The sequence below is a fragment of the Sycon ciliatum genome, chromosome 1, assembly GCF_964019385.1.
Source record: "Sycon ciliatum chromosome 1, ocSycCili1.1, whole genome shotgun sequence".
Classification (NCBI taxonomy): Eukaryota; Metazoa; Porifera; class Calcarea; order Leucosolenida; family Sycettidae; genus Sycon; species Sycon ciliatum.
Window position 1 is genome coordinate 18,871,122 of NC_088643.1, and position 19,658 is coordinate 18,890,779.

The following is a 19,658-nucleotide window of genomic DNA, read 5'->3' on the forward strand; positions in this document are numbered from 1 at the left end:
GGCGGACAATCAAAAACTGAACAGCAGGGGAAATTAGACAACCTTTCCTATCTTAGGGAAATGTACAGGGTTGGGAACTACGAGACGAGATGAGATAGTACCGTAGTCCTCCAGGTATGTGCATGGCCTAGTTCTACTGCACACACCTGTAAGGCCACACGTTTTTATTTCTATGTTTCTCGTCACCCGCACGCATACGATTCAGGAGTCTGGAAGAAAAAAAGAAGAAAACAACTGTGCTGCACTGACTGTGCATGTGGGGACCAGCACACTCATGCACATAATGTGGCCTGGACTGCGCGACACATGATGCGAGGTCGGCATTTTTTGTGCGCAATCTAGCTGCACATGCATAGATTGTGTTAGAAGCTCCTACCACATACTAGTTGCAAACTATGGATGCTATTTTGCATGGTGTATTGGTGGATTTTAGTGTGAACAAAGGTCTAGTATTTTTTTTGGTAATTTTTTATTTTTTCCACCTCTCGCAGACGTTTAGATTTTCAGGTGACGAGAAATATAGAAATAAAAACGTGTGGCCTAACGCCCAGGAAAAAGCATGAAGGAAAGGAAAGAAAGCGGTGGGATGAGAGAGAGCGAGGGGGCAAGTGGTCTCAAGATGCTGAAGAACACGACTCAGGAGCAGGCATGATGCCCAGACAATGACAAAACAATCATCAAGACACTGACAAAACACCATTCGACGAAAAGCACAGATCAATAGAAACAAGCAGGGCACCGTGACAGCAGCGGGGATCCATTTTAGCGACAGCATTCGGTAACAGGTTTCCACACAGACAAAACACTATTCGACAACAAAAAGTACAGATCAACAGAAACAAGCAGGGCACTGTACCAACAATGGGCGGGGGGCTCAGTTCAGCGACAATATGCAGTAACAGGTTTCCAGCAAGCAGCATGTGTGTAGCAAAGTATGTACAAAGCTGTTAGAGAACAATGTGGACGGGGGAGGGGGTCTCAGTGGCATGTTGCAGTAGATTACTGCCAACAGTACGTACTGCAAGCTACAAGCAGACAGCACCAGTTATTAGGTTTTCATTGCCACCGAGCACAACGCAATCCTGCTTACAATGGATCATTGGAGAAGAGGTAGGAAACAGACTCGCCATTATGGGTGCGGCGAATTGCCTCGGCCAGGATTGAGGAGACGTCAATGATCTACAACCAAGTAACAGCAACAGAAGAAAGCAAATTGCACATGTGTGTTGTTAGGAGGCTAGACGTACCAGTACCAGGCGCCTTCTGTTCTGCTTAGCTACGGGAACAAAACTTGGTGCTAAGAGATGGCTGCTTGCGGGCTCGCAATCCTTGAATCAACGAAGTACATGGCTCACGATCAGAGAGCTGTATAGACCTGGTAGGCCCGAAAATGTCATGAGTCTGATTTATCCGCTTTCTTTGGATCAAAACTTCAGTTCTACTCACTCAATCTTCACAGTCTAGGGCTTGTAAATGCATGTAGCATGTAGATGTGTGTACGTGCGTGTGTGTGTGTGTGTGCCAGACTTGCGTAACCAAACACAGCAGGACTCCACACCAGCGCTAATTGGCGTTGCGCCTGGCGCAAAACCTGAGCGTGACCCAACTATAAGGGGCCTAGAAGGCATGGTGTTGTCCGGGCCTTTGATGGCTGGCATGGTAGACAGTACCAGGATCGAAAAATTCTACAGTGCATGCTAGTAACTGTTAACCCTTTGAGCACACATGACGTATTATTACGTCACGTACAGTGTCACTGCTCCCACGCGTGACGTATTATTACGTCGTGAGTGTACATAGCGTACAAACGCGATTTGCATGAACCGCGTGAGTTCAAACTATCGTAGCTCGGTCAATTCTTGGCCGATTCTCACGATCGAAACATGTATCTGCAAGAGAAACTCTCAGCTTGCGATAGAAACAATCGCCGAAGCGATACGACCCCAGGTTGTTGAGATATGCGACTCGACACGGCAAATTCAAATCGATTTTTGCGTACTCTGCAGAACGCGTATTTTCCATTTTCGAGCTATCTGCTGCCATGGAAACTAGATTCAAATGATGGCAGCGCGCGGATCTGGGGAGTCCTAAATAAAATTTGAGCTCATACGAGCAAGGAGAGTGAAATGGCAGCTGAGGATTTGATCTCCTGGCCGTGCTCAAGTCTGTCGAGCGCGTGCGTGAAGTTTGCCAGACTGTAGCATGGGCTTTTGGTGTCGCTCCGAGCTGGGCTTGGAACTATTTTGTTCCTCGCCTCAAGACCTTTGCAGGAAGCTCAAGATCGTGGAATTCGTCCAAGGGAAGGTAAAGTTATCGATCCTTCAACAGCTACTACTTTCATAGGAAAAACGCGATTTTTGCAGGTGTTGACGTGGGGTGGCATTCAGGTAGCGTTGTGCTCAAAAGGTTCAGCGGGATTCTTGCGCTGCGACAGCGGAGTGCAAATGTGAACTGACGAAATACCATTCACAGAAGAAGTCAGCGATGCGACGACGCCTTGCTGATTTGGTGCCTAGTTCAATTCAAGTGAGTACTGAGTACGTCACCATGGTATTACCTATTCATGTGACTTGGTACAACTAACTTTTACAAAATCTACAAGCAACTCTGAACCTTTGTACAACTTTGCTGCAGAAAAGGTAAAAGCCGTACGAAAGTTGCCAAGTTCAACTTCTGCAATGGCCCAGTTAGTGGCAGTTACGACAGTTGCGTGGGCTGCGAGATGGATGCGATTTGGGGATTTCCCAGTTTCGTGGCCGTCACCGTGCTTCGCATCGGAAGAATGCTTCTGTGAATCCCGCTTTACAGCCACTGAACAATGCATCTCAATTGGAAAATAAGCTCCCACCACCACCCTACTAGCTAGGACTTACCCGCAGCTTATCACATGCTTCCTTCCGTTCATCCTGAGGAATGGTATTCGTGACGGCTATCGCCTCCAGGGGAGAGTCCAGGATGCGGCGAATGGATGGCCCCGAGAGAACACCGTGGGTCATGATAGCATAGATGGCCTTTGCACCAGCCTCCTCCAGCCTGTAGCAGAGAGATAGAGAGAGATAGAGAGAAAAGAGAGATTCAGTTGTCTGATGATTGTCTAAGGGGCCGTCCAAAGTTACTAATAATATTTTCAAAACGAAAAGATTTCGTTTGGGGGTGGGTGGATTTGATGGAGTTTCGTTCTGAAAATAATTATTGAATGCAGATGGAGAATGTCCAGTTACTTTCGAGTGTCGAAAATTGACATCAATATTTTACTGGAATTCGTTTTACCTGCAGAAAAGGTGGGTGGGCGGGGGAGCTGAGAAATACTAAAACTTTTTGTTTTGTAAAAACAATCGGTAACCCCAGACGGTCCCTAAGGGCAAGAAACTATATTTATAGTAGCTACAACGAAGATGAGTGGTGCACTGTGTCCTGCGTGTAAAGAGAGAGAAAGAGTATGTAAGTGAATACTGTGCACTAGTAAAAATATTAATCAAAGACGCAACAAGCCTGGTAAACAGACAAAACAAAAACAGACAGACAGCTAAGTAATTACTCACTTCTTTGCTGCAAGGCCCATGGTACCGCAGGTATCGGCCATGTCGTCGACTAGGATGGCCACCTTGCCACTGACATCACCGACCAGTACCATGCTGGCGACTTCGTTTGCTTGTTTCCTCTGAACAAAAAAAGACAGCAGTTTGGCACGATAAACACAAGATAAGTCTGGACATCTCCACATAGTCATTCACTGCATGACCAGTTGTAAACGGCATGCTCCAGTCAGCATATTACCCACGGGCTCGCACCATGCAGATGGACCCTGTTTAACCACAGGGCTAACTCAACACAAAAACACAAGGCGACACATAGACCTACGAAACACACAACAAAATTGAACCACCTACCTCCTTATGAATCAGAGCAAAATTGACTTTGAGCTGGTCAGCAATGGAGGTTACACTAAAAGCATAGACAAGACAACAAGAACATGTTGAAATCGTATGCGTGAACCATTCACAGTGCGTACATTACTCGCAATCCTAACACAGTTACCCTAGCTGAAATCACAGGACAAACACACACGCTCGAAGGCGACGACAGCAAACGCCCAAACACAAAATAACGACTAAAAATATCGTACCGCTTAGCACCGCCTGCATCTGGTGAAACGATAACAGAGTTATCCCACTCGGCAATGTGCGACTTGATCCAACGAATCACAGCTGGCTCGGCATATAGGTTGTCAACTGGGATATCAAAGAAACCCTGCAAATAACAAGTAAAAAAATTAAAATTAAAAACCAGAAGCACATTGCTAAGAATAAGTAAGCTCCGAAGAGTGTGGCGAAAACTCACATCACATGTTTCAAATACATTTCATACTACAATGTATGTGCAACGACGGCCAGCATGCGCGCAGTCCGAATATCTGCCAGGATCATGCTGATGACTGGCATAAGCCGAGTGGGTTTCCGTCAGGGAGTGCTAGTTTTACTACTCCACTGGTCGCTAAAAACAGGCTGGGTATGTACAACGGGAATACAGTCAACTTTGCGAATAACGACATTCGGCGGGGCATCAGAAAAGTGTCCTTATTCGCGAAGTGTCCTTATATCCGAAGTCCCATTTGAATGTATGTGAACCCACATTTTGTATAGTATGACATGCATATCGAAATGAAGCTCGTTTCATGCTCTACGTCAATTTGTACTTTATTTTCGTATTGCAATTGAAAGGAACTATAAAGTCAATATCCAAGGGGAATAAATTGAAAAATTAACCTTTTGGAGCCATCTACAGGGACATGTTCATGTACATGTATGAAGATTAATGTGCAATCATGTACATGTACAATAGGTGTGCTGATCATTCCAACTATTTTGAAGCAAAATTAAAAATAAAAAGCCCCCCCACATATCTAGGCAGGTAGGTGTGTGTGTGTGTGTGTGTGTGTGTGTGTGTGTGTGTGTGTGTGTGTGTGTGTCGAGGCCTGTGTTCTGTCCTTACTGCTCTATTGTGCGGAGACGTGGGTACCGCTGCAAAGTGATGTGCAACGGATCACGACCTTCTACTACCGGTCGCTTCTTTCCATCATGAGTGTTGCACAGCGGGATGTGTGGGACTTGAAGATAGCCAAGGACACCATTCTGAAAACATGGAATGCAGCAAACCCACAGGATATCCCCGACCGCCTCATGCAGAGAAGACTGGAATGGCTTGGGCACGTAGTACGCATGCCTGAGGAGCGGATGCCGCGGATGTAGTTGTTTGGCACATTGCTGCCGCCACGCCCAGCGTGTGGCCCGCGGAAACGATGGCGAGACGCAATTAGGGTCGACCTGCGACGAATAAACATCGCCGACGAGTCATGGTTTGACACAGCGCAGGAACGATCTGAGTGGCGGCAAGCTTATCGAGCAAAACAACCAGCTCAGAAACTGGCCCGGGAGATAGTCTGCGAGGTGTGCCGGCGTGCATTTGCTCGGCAGCAAGATATCGCCCGCCACAAGTGCATCATGGAACGGCGTAAACCAGTCCAGCAGCAAGCCAACAGCCGCCAGTGCTCCCAGTGTCACCGATGGTTTCGGAGTGCGGGTGGCATTGCAGTCCATCGCTGTGTCCAGTCCAGTTCTGCCCCGAATGTTGCCAATGCCACAAGCTCTTCACCTGTACGCCTATGTATTCGGAAACCGTGCTGTACCACTCACCGTCCCATTTGTGAACGCTGCTGTAGCCAATCCGGGGCTTTGCTATCCACAACTGCAACCGATCCACCAGGCGCCCAACTGCTGATGAAAGGGATACGTTCCAATTGCAATGTCAGAATTGCCAGAGGCGTTTCAAAAGGCGAAACGACTTATCCCGTCACCAACGCTCATGTCTCCTCTCGTCCCCGTCTCGCTCAACGAGAAACACGTGACCTACATGGCAGTGTATACCAGGACCAGGACCAGGTGTGTGTGTGTGTGTGTGTGTGACGGTGCTCACCTGTATCTGAGAGGCATGTAGGTCCATGGTGATAATGTGCTCAGCCCCAGCCACCGACAGCATGTTAGCGACAAGTTTGGCCGAGATCGGTGCACGGCTCTAAACACAACATATGCAGGAATAAGAAGAAAGTACCAGTACAATAAACGGTTAATCCTGGATTTAAACTTAAAGGCAAGGGCGAATGATGACAGGTTTCGGCAGTTGACCGAGCTCCATATCGGTCGCTTACATGATTTAACGATTGTCCATTATACTCTCCACAAGACAAATTATGAGAACATGCCTGTTCTGGAGGGAATATCGGGAGTCAATTGCGACTCGGTTGGGAATACATATGCTACATGATGTAACATCAGGGAATCCAAAAATATTTACGGCTCCCTGATGTACATGTACATACAGTAGCCGCATTTGAACGGACCCGGCTCCGAGCCGGTTGGACGAATTGTGCCAGGTACACGTGTACCCGGTTGGTTTGAAATCCTAGAGTAGATACTACAGTCCATTTCAAAACTATAGACGCGCAGTGTTTTTGAAATATTTCAAATTTGGCTGGAACCTTTTGAGAATAGTTTCCGGAATATTGCTCAGGTCCGTTCCACAATTACTCTCATATAGTTTCTAAACGATTGGATAACAGACGCCCAATTTGGAAATATCTATGCACAAAGTGATCACAGATTTTATGTGGTATAGATGCTGGCATAACGGGTTTTGCCTAGGTACGCGTCTATAGTTTTGAAATGGACTGTAGAGACGGGTCCTGACGGGGCGGACCATCATACGGCCACAACACTCCCTGCTATAGCCTCTCCTCTCCCATGCCCACTTCATTCCGGATCATGGTCATGATGAACGAAACGCTGAGCTATTTACAAGCCTTTGTGTGAAAGGCAGCCGTTGGTATGAAAATTCGAAGTTTATAATAACACCGCCTTTTATAGCATGCAGTAAAGACTGGTTTTCTGCGCACCGGACATTGTTGACGGATGGGCAGCAGAACAAACGAAATACAAAAAATAAGGATCACTGACCAACCAATGCAGGCAACTGAAGTCAAAAGACAGACAATGGAACACCAGTGCCAGCATCAAGCTGCACCAAATGGACCAGCGGTTTTGTACAGCGACATCTTAATAAAGGTACATACCTACATGTATACAGTAGATACTGTAATTTCACAAATTTTCGGTGTACTTTTATTTTCGGTACTTTCGGTGCATCTGTTTCATACCTAAAATTTCAAAACACCAAACAAACACGAACACACATAATCCAATAGGGAACTGCTGCTCTGTACCTAAAATTTCTGTTCACACCTAACCTGGCCTGTTGCCCTCATACCAAAAATATTGAGCACCGAAAATTTCTGAAATTAGAGTAGTCGATTATCTGCCTTCGGGGCAAACGCCGTTCAGAAGAGCTTCGGATACTGAGAGTGTCACAGATAATCGATGCCCTGCTGCACTTTACAAGTGCACGGACGGTACGGCCATGCATGCAGACTAGACCCAATGCAGTAGTAGTATGATAATGCACAACAGTACAACAAGCAGTGCTGATATACATAAAACGGAGTGGCTCTGCACCATAACCAGTGGGCTGGATATCAGCTGTACATGTCACTCTGTAGTGCATATTCACGAACATTCTACAGTCCATGCACACGTGACATTGCGCAATGATTGCATAGGCAAATTCTAGTTACTTCCCTTTTGATTACGTAGTGATTACATCACTTACACATTACCCATTTGCCACATCGAGCGTATGACGTTTTTCCATGTTCTTTCTCTCTTGCATGTCATGATGCAATACTGATTGCACCTACATGATGCAATACTGCTTTGTACTTACATCAGCAATTGCAATTCTCATGACCACATCCGTTTCCTTCTTGCACTTTCTACCGCAACGCACAATTGCTAACGCTTCTCTCTCTACCCTATATAAGCTGCATTCGCTTGCATATTATTCAGATCAATCGTAATCTTTTCCATTCCGACTCAACTTGAATTAGTGCTTTCTTAGTTGTAATAAAACGTTGTGTTCCACGACCCGTTGCACGGCTGAGTTGAATCTAGCGAAGCACTAAATTGGTGACCCCGACGTGATCGATTTCCGACCTGATTCAACGTTCTGTGCAATTTTTAGAAATGTCTGACAACGATCAACCCGCTCTCGAGGCTAATGCCGCTCCAGACCAAGCTGCAAACCCCGCTGGAAACGCTGGTCCACCAGACGCTCCGGCCCAAGACGGCCCTGCCGCAAGGACCATCGCGCCAGTCAACTTCAAACTGCCGCCGTTCTGGCCAGGTGACCCGCAGTTATGGTTTGCGCAGGCTGAAGCTCACTTCTCCAACCACCGGATTAACACCTCCCGAGCACGGTACAATGTGATCGTGTCATCGCTAGCTCCGGAGTTTGCAACAGAGATCCGTGACCTGTTGATCGCTCCACCGGAAGACGAACCCTACGCCAAACTGAGGGCTGCACTCACAACACGGACGCAAAAGTCGGAGCAAATCCGTCTTCGAGAGCTGTTGTCAACCGCCGACGTCGGTGACAGCAAACCCAGCAAGGTCCTACGCAGAATGCAGCAGCTACTGGGAGGAAAATCGCTTGACCCTTCTATCTTGCGGGAACTCTTCGTGCAACGTCTACCCCCAGCTGTCCGTCAGATTCTAGCAGCTACCCCTACGACTCTGTCTCTGGAGGAGTTAGCGGCCCTCGCTGACAAAGTGGCCGAGTCTACAGTCCCATCAGCGAACACTCAAGTACACGCAGTTTCGGAAAAGGCCACTTCAAAAACTGCTGCAGTCGGCTCAACTGCCTCAAGTGCTACCACTTGTTTCAGCCCCAGCTCTGACTCGACGACTCAGCTGTCGCTACTCCGTTCGGACTTGGACAAGCTGTGTCTGACTGTACAAGCGCTAACCAAGGTGCGCTCCCGTGGACGTGACGATTGCCCCATCAAAACGGCGGGATTTCCAACACGGGATCGGCGCACTGGACGCAGCGCTTCCCGCTCTCCCAGCCGCGCCGTACGCATTGAGGACACCGATAGCGACGACGTCTGCTGGTTCCACGCCAAGTTTGGTGACAAAGCTCGACGTTGCCGAGCTCCATGCCGTCTGTCGGGAAACGGGACCGCCAGCCGCTAATCGCGACCACTAGCCCGGCTGGCTCCACCTCCACTTCTGAAGGTCGCCTCCTGTATATGCGTGACCGTGTCAACGGAATCAATTTCCTGATCGACACCGGCGCCTCAGTAAGTGTACTTCCTCCGTCCTTTGCTACCTCTGTAAAACGTTGTCATAGATATTGTATTAAAAACAAAAGTTATCCGACCGTCAAAGTGGACAAATGTTCAGTCGCAGCGAGACGACGCGACCCACTATAATGGTAACTTTAGTTTCCCTTGGGTGATAATGGCAATCTTGGGTTTTTTGGAAAGCTTGAGCCATGACGAGTTCTCTAGAAACAGTTTCTAGCCGTGTAAGAGGAACAACAATTTATCTCTAATTCCATTTTCTGAAGAGAAATACGGCTCATCGACATGTGGACTATTTGTAGTCTTAAATTTGTACTTTCATGCTACCATTTTTTTGAATATATCATCAGGGAAGCCTACAGGCAAAGTTACGCTCCGGTTTTTGCAAATGAATGGTGGGTCTTTCCTTCTTCTTTTGAAACCAAAATGGTGCAGATTCGATCAAAACAAGCGAGTTACAGCTTTAAAAGTCATCGACGGATAGTCGTTTGAGTTTTCACTGGCCGGTTGGATAAGGGTTAAAAGAAAAAGCAACACCGATTACCTTGTCCTTCTTGTCTTGCCTGGCGTACGGATAACAAGGGATGACCGCGGTGACACGGCTAGCCGATGCAGTCTTGCAGGCATTGATCATGATCAACAGCTCCATCAGATTGTCATTCACCTCTCCGCAGCCACTCTGGATAATGTACACATCTTCTCCGCGGACCGATTCGCCAATTTCAACACTGCGGCGCAATGGCAATACATACATACACGAAGAAACACACAAACAAGGGGACAGAGGATACGATCCACCAAATTCAAACACTGCACACGGCAACAACAAAGAGTTGAAGATGTTCCAACTACTAGTATACATACACTGAAATACAGTTGAACCTCCCTTACGCAGATACGCCTCAACCCAGTACATCTCCACGTTCAGGTCATATACAATGTACTAGTATGCTCAGCGCCAACAGCTGGTCGATCGAGATTCAAGTACATGTACATGTACTTCAAACTACAAAAGGAAGCTCAAATGCATTCCGCAACAAGGACACCGATACAGGACACCGATACAGGACACCGATACAGGACGCTAAGTCTGGTCCGCCAGTCTTTAGACGTCTTAGTCTGACCAGTTATATCTAGTCTAGATGAAAGCAATGCATATCAGCAAGAGTTCATAACCCCCAAGAGTGTGCAACTCCTGATCAGTCCCTGTATGGAGGCCGGCCCGATCGGCCGAATTCCTTCATTGCGTCATTTTTGGTGCTGTGCGATGAGTCATGCCGATGAATTCTTCCAAAATTTGCAGTCAAACCTGGAAAGTACGACTTTTACGTCCGAAATGTCTTCAAGCAAAGCTTCGAAATGTCGAGGCGACAGCCTTGAGTTAGGAGCGGTTCCGGGTATAGTTTCCAGATATCGCAAGGAACCGAAATTTACCTCGGACGACAAGTTGCGCATGACGTAATGTAGGAATTTCGCCGAGCGCTGGGTGAATACCAGTTGCACACTCTTGCCGTCTTGGGGGTTATGAACTCTTGATATCAGCACTCATAGAATATTGTGGGTGACTACATAATATAATTCGTCAGAGACATGTATTCTACCTGGTTTCTTGATTGGAGAACTTCTTCAGCGTTACTTTGCCAAGCTCAATTCCCAGTCTCTCCGCAATGCGCTTGGAGAGTTCTGGGTGGGAATTACCAGAAAATAGCTTGATGTTCGTCATTGTGATCTTGTTCGTTGGTTTCTCTCCTTGCACCACCTGACTGGTTCAAAGACAAAAGCAGGCAAAAAAGAGGAAGAAGAAATACCTAAGAATAATGAATAATTATCTCTTGAGAAAACCAAAGCAAGCAACGACGACGCCATTGCAACGAAGCGTTCAAAATGGCAGCAGCACAAATTCCGTTACCTCTGCCAGTTTGGTTGAAGTCCACCAACGCCGCCTGCCGCAAAGAAAGTATTCGAACAAAATTTATTGTGAACGATACGCCACCACACATACACACACGAACACCCACGAAAAGACTGAGCACGAAAACAACAGTTCCCCAAAAGATCGACTACTTATACACTACGCGGCACGCACGTCAAGCAAGCTGTCACTGTCAGGTTGGGAAATGAACTGCGAAGTGGAAATCTCACCTGGCGTTCTTTAGCTTTCTTCTATTTTCAGACTCACACACAACAAACTCAACAAGCTGTATTATTTTGTTCAGCGCTGACTCTGCTGGGAAGCAGCTAGCATCACTTTCACGGCCAGTGGCATGCAGTGTATTCTGCCCTGCACTGCCTCCACGAGCGGTGATTATACAGTAGATCTACACACTCGACAATGAACCACGTGGCGTGAACCAGCAGAACGCATGTAGATGTGCCATGTGTACAAGTAACCTAGTAGTAGTACATACGCGCGCGCGCGTAGATCTACGCACAGAGCAAGTAACGTTGTGGGGAAGTCCCCAGACAGAAAATCAATTAATTATTTATATGCGTCTATTTTTTGCATGATAGAGCGAGGATCGATCGCGGATATCATCAGTGTGTACGTGTTTTGAAAACCCACAAAGAAGAATTATTGTTGTGAACAGTGATAGGCTTTCTAGTACTAACGCCAACCTACTACGATACGAGTGGCAGCAATGCCGTTTTCGCGGCTGTACAAGTACAAGGACGTGATAACCAGGTGCGAATTTTGGGTCTGCCTTGCCATTATTATTAGTGGATGCATTTACACACTCTACTTTGCTCATAAATATGCTAGCTTTATACTCGTACTCTGATGTATCACTGTGCATGTGCCCCGCATAAAGTACTGTAATCAAATCAAAGACCCGGTGTCTCTAATTTGTCTGCAAGTCTTGCAATATTTGATGAGGCCTTCAACATGCTACATGCGATAATTATTTCTAATTTTATTTGAACGTTTTTCTTGCACTGTACCATACCATAGCTTCTGCTGATCTGGGCTATAGTACACACACACGTGCACATGTACACACACGCATACACATACACACACGCACGCATAGAGGAAAGGATTAGTAAACATTTGACAGTTGGTCAGGCAAATTATCCTGAGCTAGCTGTTGAATGCTGGGGTATTGTGGAGATCGCATAGCTGCCATATGATAACTATGAAGCAAAGGCCCATTGCACTCTACAGTCCATTCAGAAAAAGATTATATCCTAGCTTTTGGCAACTGGTTAAATTTTTGTCACAATTTTTTGCCAATCCCCATGGAATGCTCTTCCAATTGCGTTTTTGAAGTCTATTTCTAGTTCTCCGAAGAGTAAGCCATAACAAGAATAGCATTTCGGCCAGGTTTTGCCCCCAAAGCACTGAATTGGGGAAAACCCATGAAAATCCAGGCCGTTCACTCCACTTGCACAACAGTCACATGTACATTTGCAGTTCGAACCCCAGTTGAGGTTCCTTTTTTGGACTCTTTTTCAAGTTTCGAATCTCGCGGCACTGCACAGTGAACCACAAAATCATGAAAAATCACCAAATACGGGAGCTCTCCAGAGGCAACGCTCATCTTTTTTGAATGGACTAGAATTATGTATAGTGCATTAATTTTAAACACACCTAGACGCTTGGCCCTTCATGAGTTCCATACAGATTTCTAATATCCTCCCGAAAAGCAGGAGCTGAATGTACAAACTAAACTTCAACAGAAATCTCCCAATGCGACATCATTACGCACCTAAATCCGCAAATACCGCAGTTCATTATCTCAAAGACACCAACAGCTCTCAGGACCCTAAAACCTGTCAAAAATATTAATTCATCTTCTTCTGGAAACAAAGTGCGTGAAAAGAATTGCGCCATGAAGATGAACCCAGTGGCGCCGGGGAATTCTCCGAAAGACCAGATGACCTTGAAGATTGCAAAAATCTCTGCATCCATGTTATGGAGATTGAGTACATCCATGTTATGGAGATCGAGTGCATCCATGTTCTTGGTATACTAGTTCTCACACCGAGTACAGTGGAGATTGAATGTAACCCCCTTGCATGCTGCAACTACTTTGAAGAAAAATATAATTAATGTAGCAGCAGACTGAGTTTACAATCTGGCACAAAGCTCTCCTTCTCGCCACCGCCATCAGTTCGCGCATGGCGCTTAGTCGATGCATGGCCAGTGGTATCTGACTTAGCTGGCTGGTACATCAGGTAGCGTTGGCACATAAACGCTGACACAGATTGAGTTTAGTATCGACAAATGTATGTTGTCCAAGTCTGATAGCAAGTCAGTTTCGAAGATCGGGTTTATTGACAGATCAAATACTGGCAAATGGCTCTTTTCTATGTCCGGAAAGAGCGCCGTGAATAGGCTGAGTCTAGCCGCCGCCGCAGTGGTAATGCCCATGGCTAGGCGATAGGGGTTATTTGATTACGCTCGTACCTCGTTTATTCGGGCAATCCGGGACCGGGCACTGCCCCAAACTCTGAATGACATACGGTTTGATGGGGAAAGATCAGTGATATGGCATAAGTGGCAAAAGAGTAGTAGTAATGTTTCTACTGAATCTCGTGTTCTCCATGTTTTCAATTCAATATTTTTTACATGCGTTACGGTTGATAACCTGTGGATACGTGCACATGTAGCACATGTATGACATTGCGTGCTGCTGGAGGTATGCATGGATGTGCGTGTAGCGTGTGCACGCACGTTTGCCTGTCATGATGGAGAACACTTAACACGTAGTGTGTGCTGCAGTGCAGTTCTGCTAACTGTATCGTTCTGCGCTGTGTGTGCCTTCTGCGTTTTTTGCGTCCCCATCAAGAACACGCAATTTGGTGAAAGGTGGCATCTATGTGCAGGGGACGCAGCCCAAGTGGCTGGCCGTCGCCATGCGGTTCCCGCCGCATCGGCTGCCCGAGCGCTACAACTACAGGTTTCAGCCGCAGCTTGGCCTGCTGATCTACCCCGAAGACGAGCTGCGAAAGTAAGTCGCTCCCTGTGATGCAGCATGATTTCAAAGTGGCATGTCCAGCACACAGAAATCACACGAAACTCTGATGTAAAGACAAGGAAATAATTTCCTCGGGTACTGAGCCAATAGAGAGGTTCCGGGATACGATTTTCCGTGCCGAAATCCGTATGGGCGCTACGGATTTTTTCCAGGCGTGCTCCATACGATTTTTCGACACGGAGAATCTGTGTGGACTGGCTTTCATATGAACCATGTTTCGTGTGGAGATTTTGCGTCTTCGTTTGCAGAAAGATTTTTGCGTACAAATTTGGTACGAGAAACATCGATTTTCCGCGGGAAGTTTTGATTTCGGTACAAGTACAATTTTTCAAAATAAAAAGGCATAACGCGGGAATGTGACGTGTCTGCAATCGTAACCTAGGCAATGACGGCAAACACATAAGTTCCGTACTCCGGAACATTTCACTGCTCGAAATCGACGTATAAAAATCCGTAGCGCCTCTACGGATTTTGGCACGAAAAATCGTACTCCAGAACCTCTCTAATATTCAGTATTGCTCATTACTCGTATCCCTGCGTCCCTTCTGTTTATCTACAAATAATTTCCTGTTTGAGGAAATGAAAAGGCAAAAGAGTCAGGCGCAAAATTGACTGTCACCACCAGGATTCGAACCGGGTGGGCCTTCACCTGGTGTAGTCCAGCGCTACTCTACCACTAAGCTATGCTGTAGTCGTCATCCAAGCCGACACCGTTCGGCATTTTCTTCAGCCTTCCAAACTCACGTTTGGTGTGAAACGGCACAGCCTGGATAAACATGACTGTACTTGTAGAGCTTCTCTACTCGTGAGTACAAGGTTGACCTATCACGGCTGTCAAGAAGCGGCAACTTAGAAAGATGGCGTCGGTTCGAGATGGCATGGTAACCGCGCACGGTGCCGTGGTCCGTGACTTGCTCATGTATGCACGCAAATCCAAGTCACAAACTCACAAAGATCGTCTTTGCATTTGGAGAAAATATCTTCGACTCTTGTTGGAGGTTGGCGAGGTTTGCCTAATCTTTGCTTGATTGCGATGCCGGTATATATTTCCTCTCAATAATTAGAACAAAGAGAGCTGATTATCGCTTCATTGCTGAGTAGAAGTAACAATCAACTCTTCTCAGGTCCTCAGTGCCAAAGGCAGACGACTGCAATTCCACAACGCTCATTTCACGATGATGGAAACAATAATCGTGTACACACTTGGACCATTCGGCCATCCCTATTCTAGCCGCTAGTCCGCCCAGCAAGCAGATATTGACCATTACGATAAGGACAACTGCGTGAACGAGTACTCGCCGAGCAAATACAACTCAAGACGTGACTCCAGTCAAGAATTAGGGTCTTACTCGAGAACTTCACAAATACAGGCCTAGGCACCCCACAAAACTGATAGATGGCACGAACGAAAGACAAATAGGCTAGACGAAGTGTCCCAAGTGACTGAAAACAGCAGATCTACCAAATAAGACAGCTACAGGTGCCTAAAGCACGATTCCAATACAGTAGAGACTAGTATCAGGCAGAATGAAAGCCTTGGAAGTCCACAAATACAGCCACGATCGCCACAAAAATAGGACGACCGCCACAAAAAAATCATTGCTCTACCTCCTTGAAGGGTGAAAGTTACCAGTTATCCTATAGCGATGTCAGTTTATGCCTGTTGGAACCCCACAGCCCGCACGAAATACCTTTCAAATAATTCCAGGATGCAATTGCAACTCCAGACAGGAGGAAGAAGAACACCGTGGAAAATAACGGCAACGATGCCCAAACTCTCAGGAAACGGCTCAAGTCTTCCTGAAGATGTTAACATTGAATAGCCATCGATTACCAGCGTGGTTTGGTGACTTTAGAACTGTTTTGAGACTTAGAACGAAGCGATATCTCAACTTTGATGGAATTGTTACCTGTCGAATGCGTGGGCGAGCAGGCCAGCTGACTGGTTATGCATGAGCATGCATTGATTTTGCATGGTTCACGTGCAGAAAACTAAGTTGCCGCGATCCAAGTGCAGCTAACAGCCGTGCTATGCATTGAAAAGGTAAAAAAAAGAGAAACTTTGACTCTTTATGTATATAAAGACAAAATTAACAGCTTGTTGAGGGGGAGGGCTAATCGCGTTTGCCTAGAGAAAAATCTCGGTGTCTACGGATGGCGTATTGTTTGTGTACTTGTACACGTGTACTGCGTGATCAATTGTATCTGTATAAACAATCAATTTCCAGGGTATCTTGTAGTGGAGATATAAGTATCTTCTTTCAAGTTCTTTGAAAGGTCTTACCTTGCCTAAGCCAGTGTGCGTATTGATTTTTTTGCAGGCTCTTTTACACGACCTATGATTTCCGCACTCAACCCCTAACGCTATTCGGCAATGAGGAGAAGACCAAGCCAATGCAGCTGTGTGACCGCTATGTCAAGCTGCAGATGCAGGTGATGGAGGAGCAGGCTCTGACGGCCGTGGACTCGCAGAAAATCGTCGAGGAGCTGATGGCCGAGAGTGGGGAGGCGCTGCCACGACTGGTAAGCTCTCCACGACCGAATCACTGTACTGTGTACTGCAATGCACTTTGAATTAGGAGTGTGCACGGGTAGTCGGGTACAGAACAGTAACCGACTACTAGTACCCCAAGTCGCAGATGACATCATGTACAGTGCACGTGTACAAATAATTCATGTAATACTCCACATATGTCTACCCAGTGTATACGGGAAGGGGTGCATTGTGGTGTTACCATGGAAACATTACCCGATCTGGTACCCGTGGAAAACTACCCGAACCCGACACCCGAAGAAAATGCTACCCGACTCAGCACTACTTTGAATAAAGCAAACACTGCTGTTGTGGACATAGAAATCGGCTGGAATGACCGGGGCCGGCGTCCTTACTTGCTTAGCGTGTACACGCACTGTAAAAACGTGCCAGTAGTGCTCACCGCTGCACGGCCAGCGCCCCGTGGCTGCTTGACTTCTCAGCGGATTTCATTGTCCGCAACATTTATTGATTTACTATTAATTTTGAACATACACTCGGACGTCTCTTATCCAGGCACCTTGGGACCGGGCACTGCCCGTATCTCAGATTTGCCCGTATCTCACGATAACTCACCTACCATGTATCATATCATTTTTTGAAGAAGTTAATTTGGCACGTATTGCACATGTTGAGGATACAAAGGGAACCCATTGATAAAAATGTGTGGATTGCATAGGTTGGCAGTGAAAAATAAGCATTTCCACATACGGAAAAAAGTTCAAAACCCCCAAATTCGAAGCATTTGTGCTATAGGAACTCAAGCTGAAGGTGCCCGGTAGAGAGACGTGCCCGTATCTGAGGCGTCCGGATAAGAGACGTTTGAGTGTATTGTGGAACTCAGTTAGTACGTACTCTGATAAGATACTCTTGCTTTATACAGTCCATTCATCGGAAACTGTCCCGCTGGCTTTTGAAAGTCTGATTTGGGCCGAATTGAGGATCAAAAACCCACTTTAAATCTCAAAAATCTGGGTTTGGAATCTGCTTCTCCATACATTTTCCCATGGCATACCTGTCCTAATTTTGTAAAACCTGGCTGAATTTCTAGTGCGGACATTGTCTGGAGCATGGGTGTATCGACCCATTCTAAAGTATGTTTGGATAAGAGGTACCTTGGATACTAAGTGCACAGCTTCCTGCTGTCCATGTGGGTATGTCTTATCAGAGTTTTACCGTGGATCGTTTTTGGTGAGCAAAAGACTTCTGTGTAGTCACAGCTCCGGGATAAACACCCAGGGACTGATGCGTTGATGGATTTCTCGTCAGTGTTCTTCGCAACATGGTTCTGTGTATGTGTTTGTGTGTGCGCGCGTGTGTGTGTGCGTGTGTGTGCGCGTGTGTTTATGTGTGTGTGCGCGTGTGTGTGTACATGTATGTGTGTGTGTGTGTGTGTGTGTGTGTGTGTGTATGTGTGTGCACGTGTTATAAGAGCATGCTTATCTGCATGTAACATACATGTACATTGCTTGCCACAAGCTTTGTATCCCGGTTGGAGAATGCGGGTTGACAGGAGCTTGACTCGTACTAACTCATTCCAAGATTCACTTTTCCGCCCCTTCGTTCTCTTCCTGTTATAGTTCAGGTCTTGACCGTGAACTGTTAGTATGTGGATGTGTGTCTCTGTGTTGACAGGATCAAACAGACGAATACCAGCGCTGACCAGAGGAATTATGTACTCTTGCTGCTATTGAACCTCGTTGAGAGCTGGAACCCTAGTGGTCCAGGCCAGACCTAGTAAATTATTTGCTCATGCTATCGCTAAATTTGTGCGCGCTGAAGTATGTTAGGCTGAGTATTGCTTGTGATGCGGCTGATTTACGTGTTACCGTAAAGCGGGCACGTTTTCACGCAAGCTTTAATTTCACGAGCTCAATGATCGGGAACAAGAATTTTCGACCAGATGCGATGACATCACATGATATGCCTCACGCCACAATCATCACATTTGCCTAACTTGTTTGGCACAAACAAGCCTGCCATTTGAGATCGCAAGCAGAAAACATCACACAATGGTCCTGCTTTACAGTGTCAGTGTGTCTTGATGAAGGCAAGATGACAGCAACACTTATACAATCATGTACTACATGTGCATGCCAGTATCTTGTGTGCCTGTGTAGTGATCATATCCATAATGTCTTGATGAAGGCAAGATGACACCAACACTTATACAATCATGTGCATGTACATGCCAGTATCTTGTGCATGTGGCTGTGTAGTGATCATATAATTATGTCTTGATGAAGGCAAGAATAGATGATGCCAACACAGAACACGAACGTGCCAGTGATAGTATCTTGTGCGGGGTTGTGCAGTGATCTGGCGATCAGGCACGGCAGTGCTGCATGCCAGGATCGTAATGTGGTGTTCGTTTCTATGCCTGCCAGCTCTGCAGCTAGACTATGCACATCAGGGAGTACTAAAACAAAGGTTTTTTTAGTACTCCCTGATGCACATCCTGCCAAAACAGTAAAACACTGTGATGGCAGGATCATTTCAGAATCGGCGGAATTGCTGAGCTCCCAGTCATGCCCGGGACTGATTAAATTCATCAGTATTTTTTAAATACAGTCCTCGGTTACACGGAATACATGAACACGAACAGGATGATCCTATTATCATTCAAGACGACTTGTCAGGTTTGAAATCATCAACAGTAGCTGGCACAATGTGGTAGGGGATGAGACCAGAGAGTACATAACCATTATAATTACTATGGCTACACACGGAAAGTTGGGTGTGGTCCTCGAAAGAGTGCTCAATGTACCGGGGTGCAGAGCTTCATACAAAAAGAATAGAATGGGATACGGAGCTTGGGTTGGCTGTGACTCAGAGTTTCACGCCTGTGGCGATCATCAGACAGCAATCTTTACTATGGCTATGGACTCTTGATCAT

At 46.4% G+C, this 19,658-nt stretch overlaps 2 protein-coding genes across 3 annotated transcripts; one reads left to right on the forward strand and one right to left on the reverse strand.

The window, feature by feature from the left end:
* Positions 1 to 450: 450 nt before the first annotated feature.
* Positions 451 to 11,456, reverse strand: LOC135816698 (ribose-phosphate pyrophosphokinase 2-like). Of its 2 annotated transcripts, none has more exons than XM_065329828.1 (10): positions 11,393 to 11,456; positions 11,160 to 11,193; positions 10,852 to 11,013; positions 9,795 to 9,978; positions 5,974 to 6,072; positions 4,127 to 4,251; positions 3,891 to 3,945; positions 3,543 to 3,661; positions 2,874 to 3,033; positions 451 to 1,179 (listed from the first exon to the last, which is right to left on the reverse strand). In XM_065329828.1, the coding sequence occupies exons 3-10, from the start codon at positions 10,971 to 10,973 to the stop codon at positions 1,087 to 1,089; spliced, it is 957 nt and encodes a 318-aa protein (XP_065185900.1). In that variant the 5' UTR covers positions 10,974 to 11,013; positions 11,160 to 11,193; positions 11,393 to 11,456; the 3' UTR covers positions 451 to 1,086. The 2 variants fall into 2 exon arrangements, with proteins under 2 accessions (XP_065185900.1, XP_065185906.1); XM_065329834.1 differs by having other exon boundaries at positions 10,852 to 11,009; positions 11,393 to 11,410.
* A 315-nt stretch (positions 11,457 to 11,771) lies between these two features.
* Positions 11,772 to 19,035, forward strand: LOC135816741 (small ribosomal subunit protein mS23-like). Its single transcript, XM_065329857.1, has 4 exons — positions 11,772 to 11,933; positions 14,041 to 14,202; positions 16,551 to 16,752; positions 18,398 to 19,035. Exons 1-4 carry the CDS (start codon positions 11,890 to 11,892, stop codon positions 18,422 to 18,424), a joined length of 435 nt encoding a protein of 144 aa, XP_065185929.1. The 5' UTR covers positions 11,772 to 11,889; the 3' UTR covers positions 18,425 to 19,035.
* The last annotated feature ends 623 nt before the right edge of the window (positions 19,036 to 19,658 follow it).

What these genes read in the sequence shown, in the direction of transcription:
- LOC135816741 (XM_065329857.1), top strand. Translation starts at nt 11,890, where the DNA reads ATGCCGTTTTCGCGGCTGTACAAGTACAAGGACGTGATAACCAG. An exon ending in TACAAGGACGTGATAACCAG is followed by an intron (nt 11,934 to 14,040) that starts GTGCGAATTTTG and finishes GTCCCCATCAAG; the next exon opens with AACACGCAATTTGGTGAAAG. An exon ending in CCCGAAGACGAGCTGCGAAA is followed by an intron (nt 14,203 to 16,550) that starts GTAAGTCGCTCC and finishes ATTTTTTTGCAG; the next exon opens with GCTCTTTTACACGACCTATG.
- LOC135816698 (XM_065329828.1), bottom strand. Translation starts at nt 10,973, where the DNA reads ATGACGAACATCAAGCTATTTTCTGGTAATTCCCACCCAGAACTCTCC. An exon ending in TACATGCCTCTCAGATACAG is followed by an intron (nt 4,252 to 5,973) that starts GTGAGCACCGTC and finishes TGTTATTTGCAG; the next exon opens with GGTTTCTTTGATATCCCAGT. An exon ending in TTGCTCTGATTCATAAGGAG is followed by an intron (nt 3,662 to 3,890) that starts GTAGGTGGTTCA and finishes TTTTTTGTTCAG; the next exon opens with AGGAAACAAGCAAACGAAGT.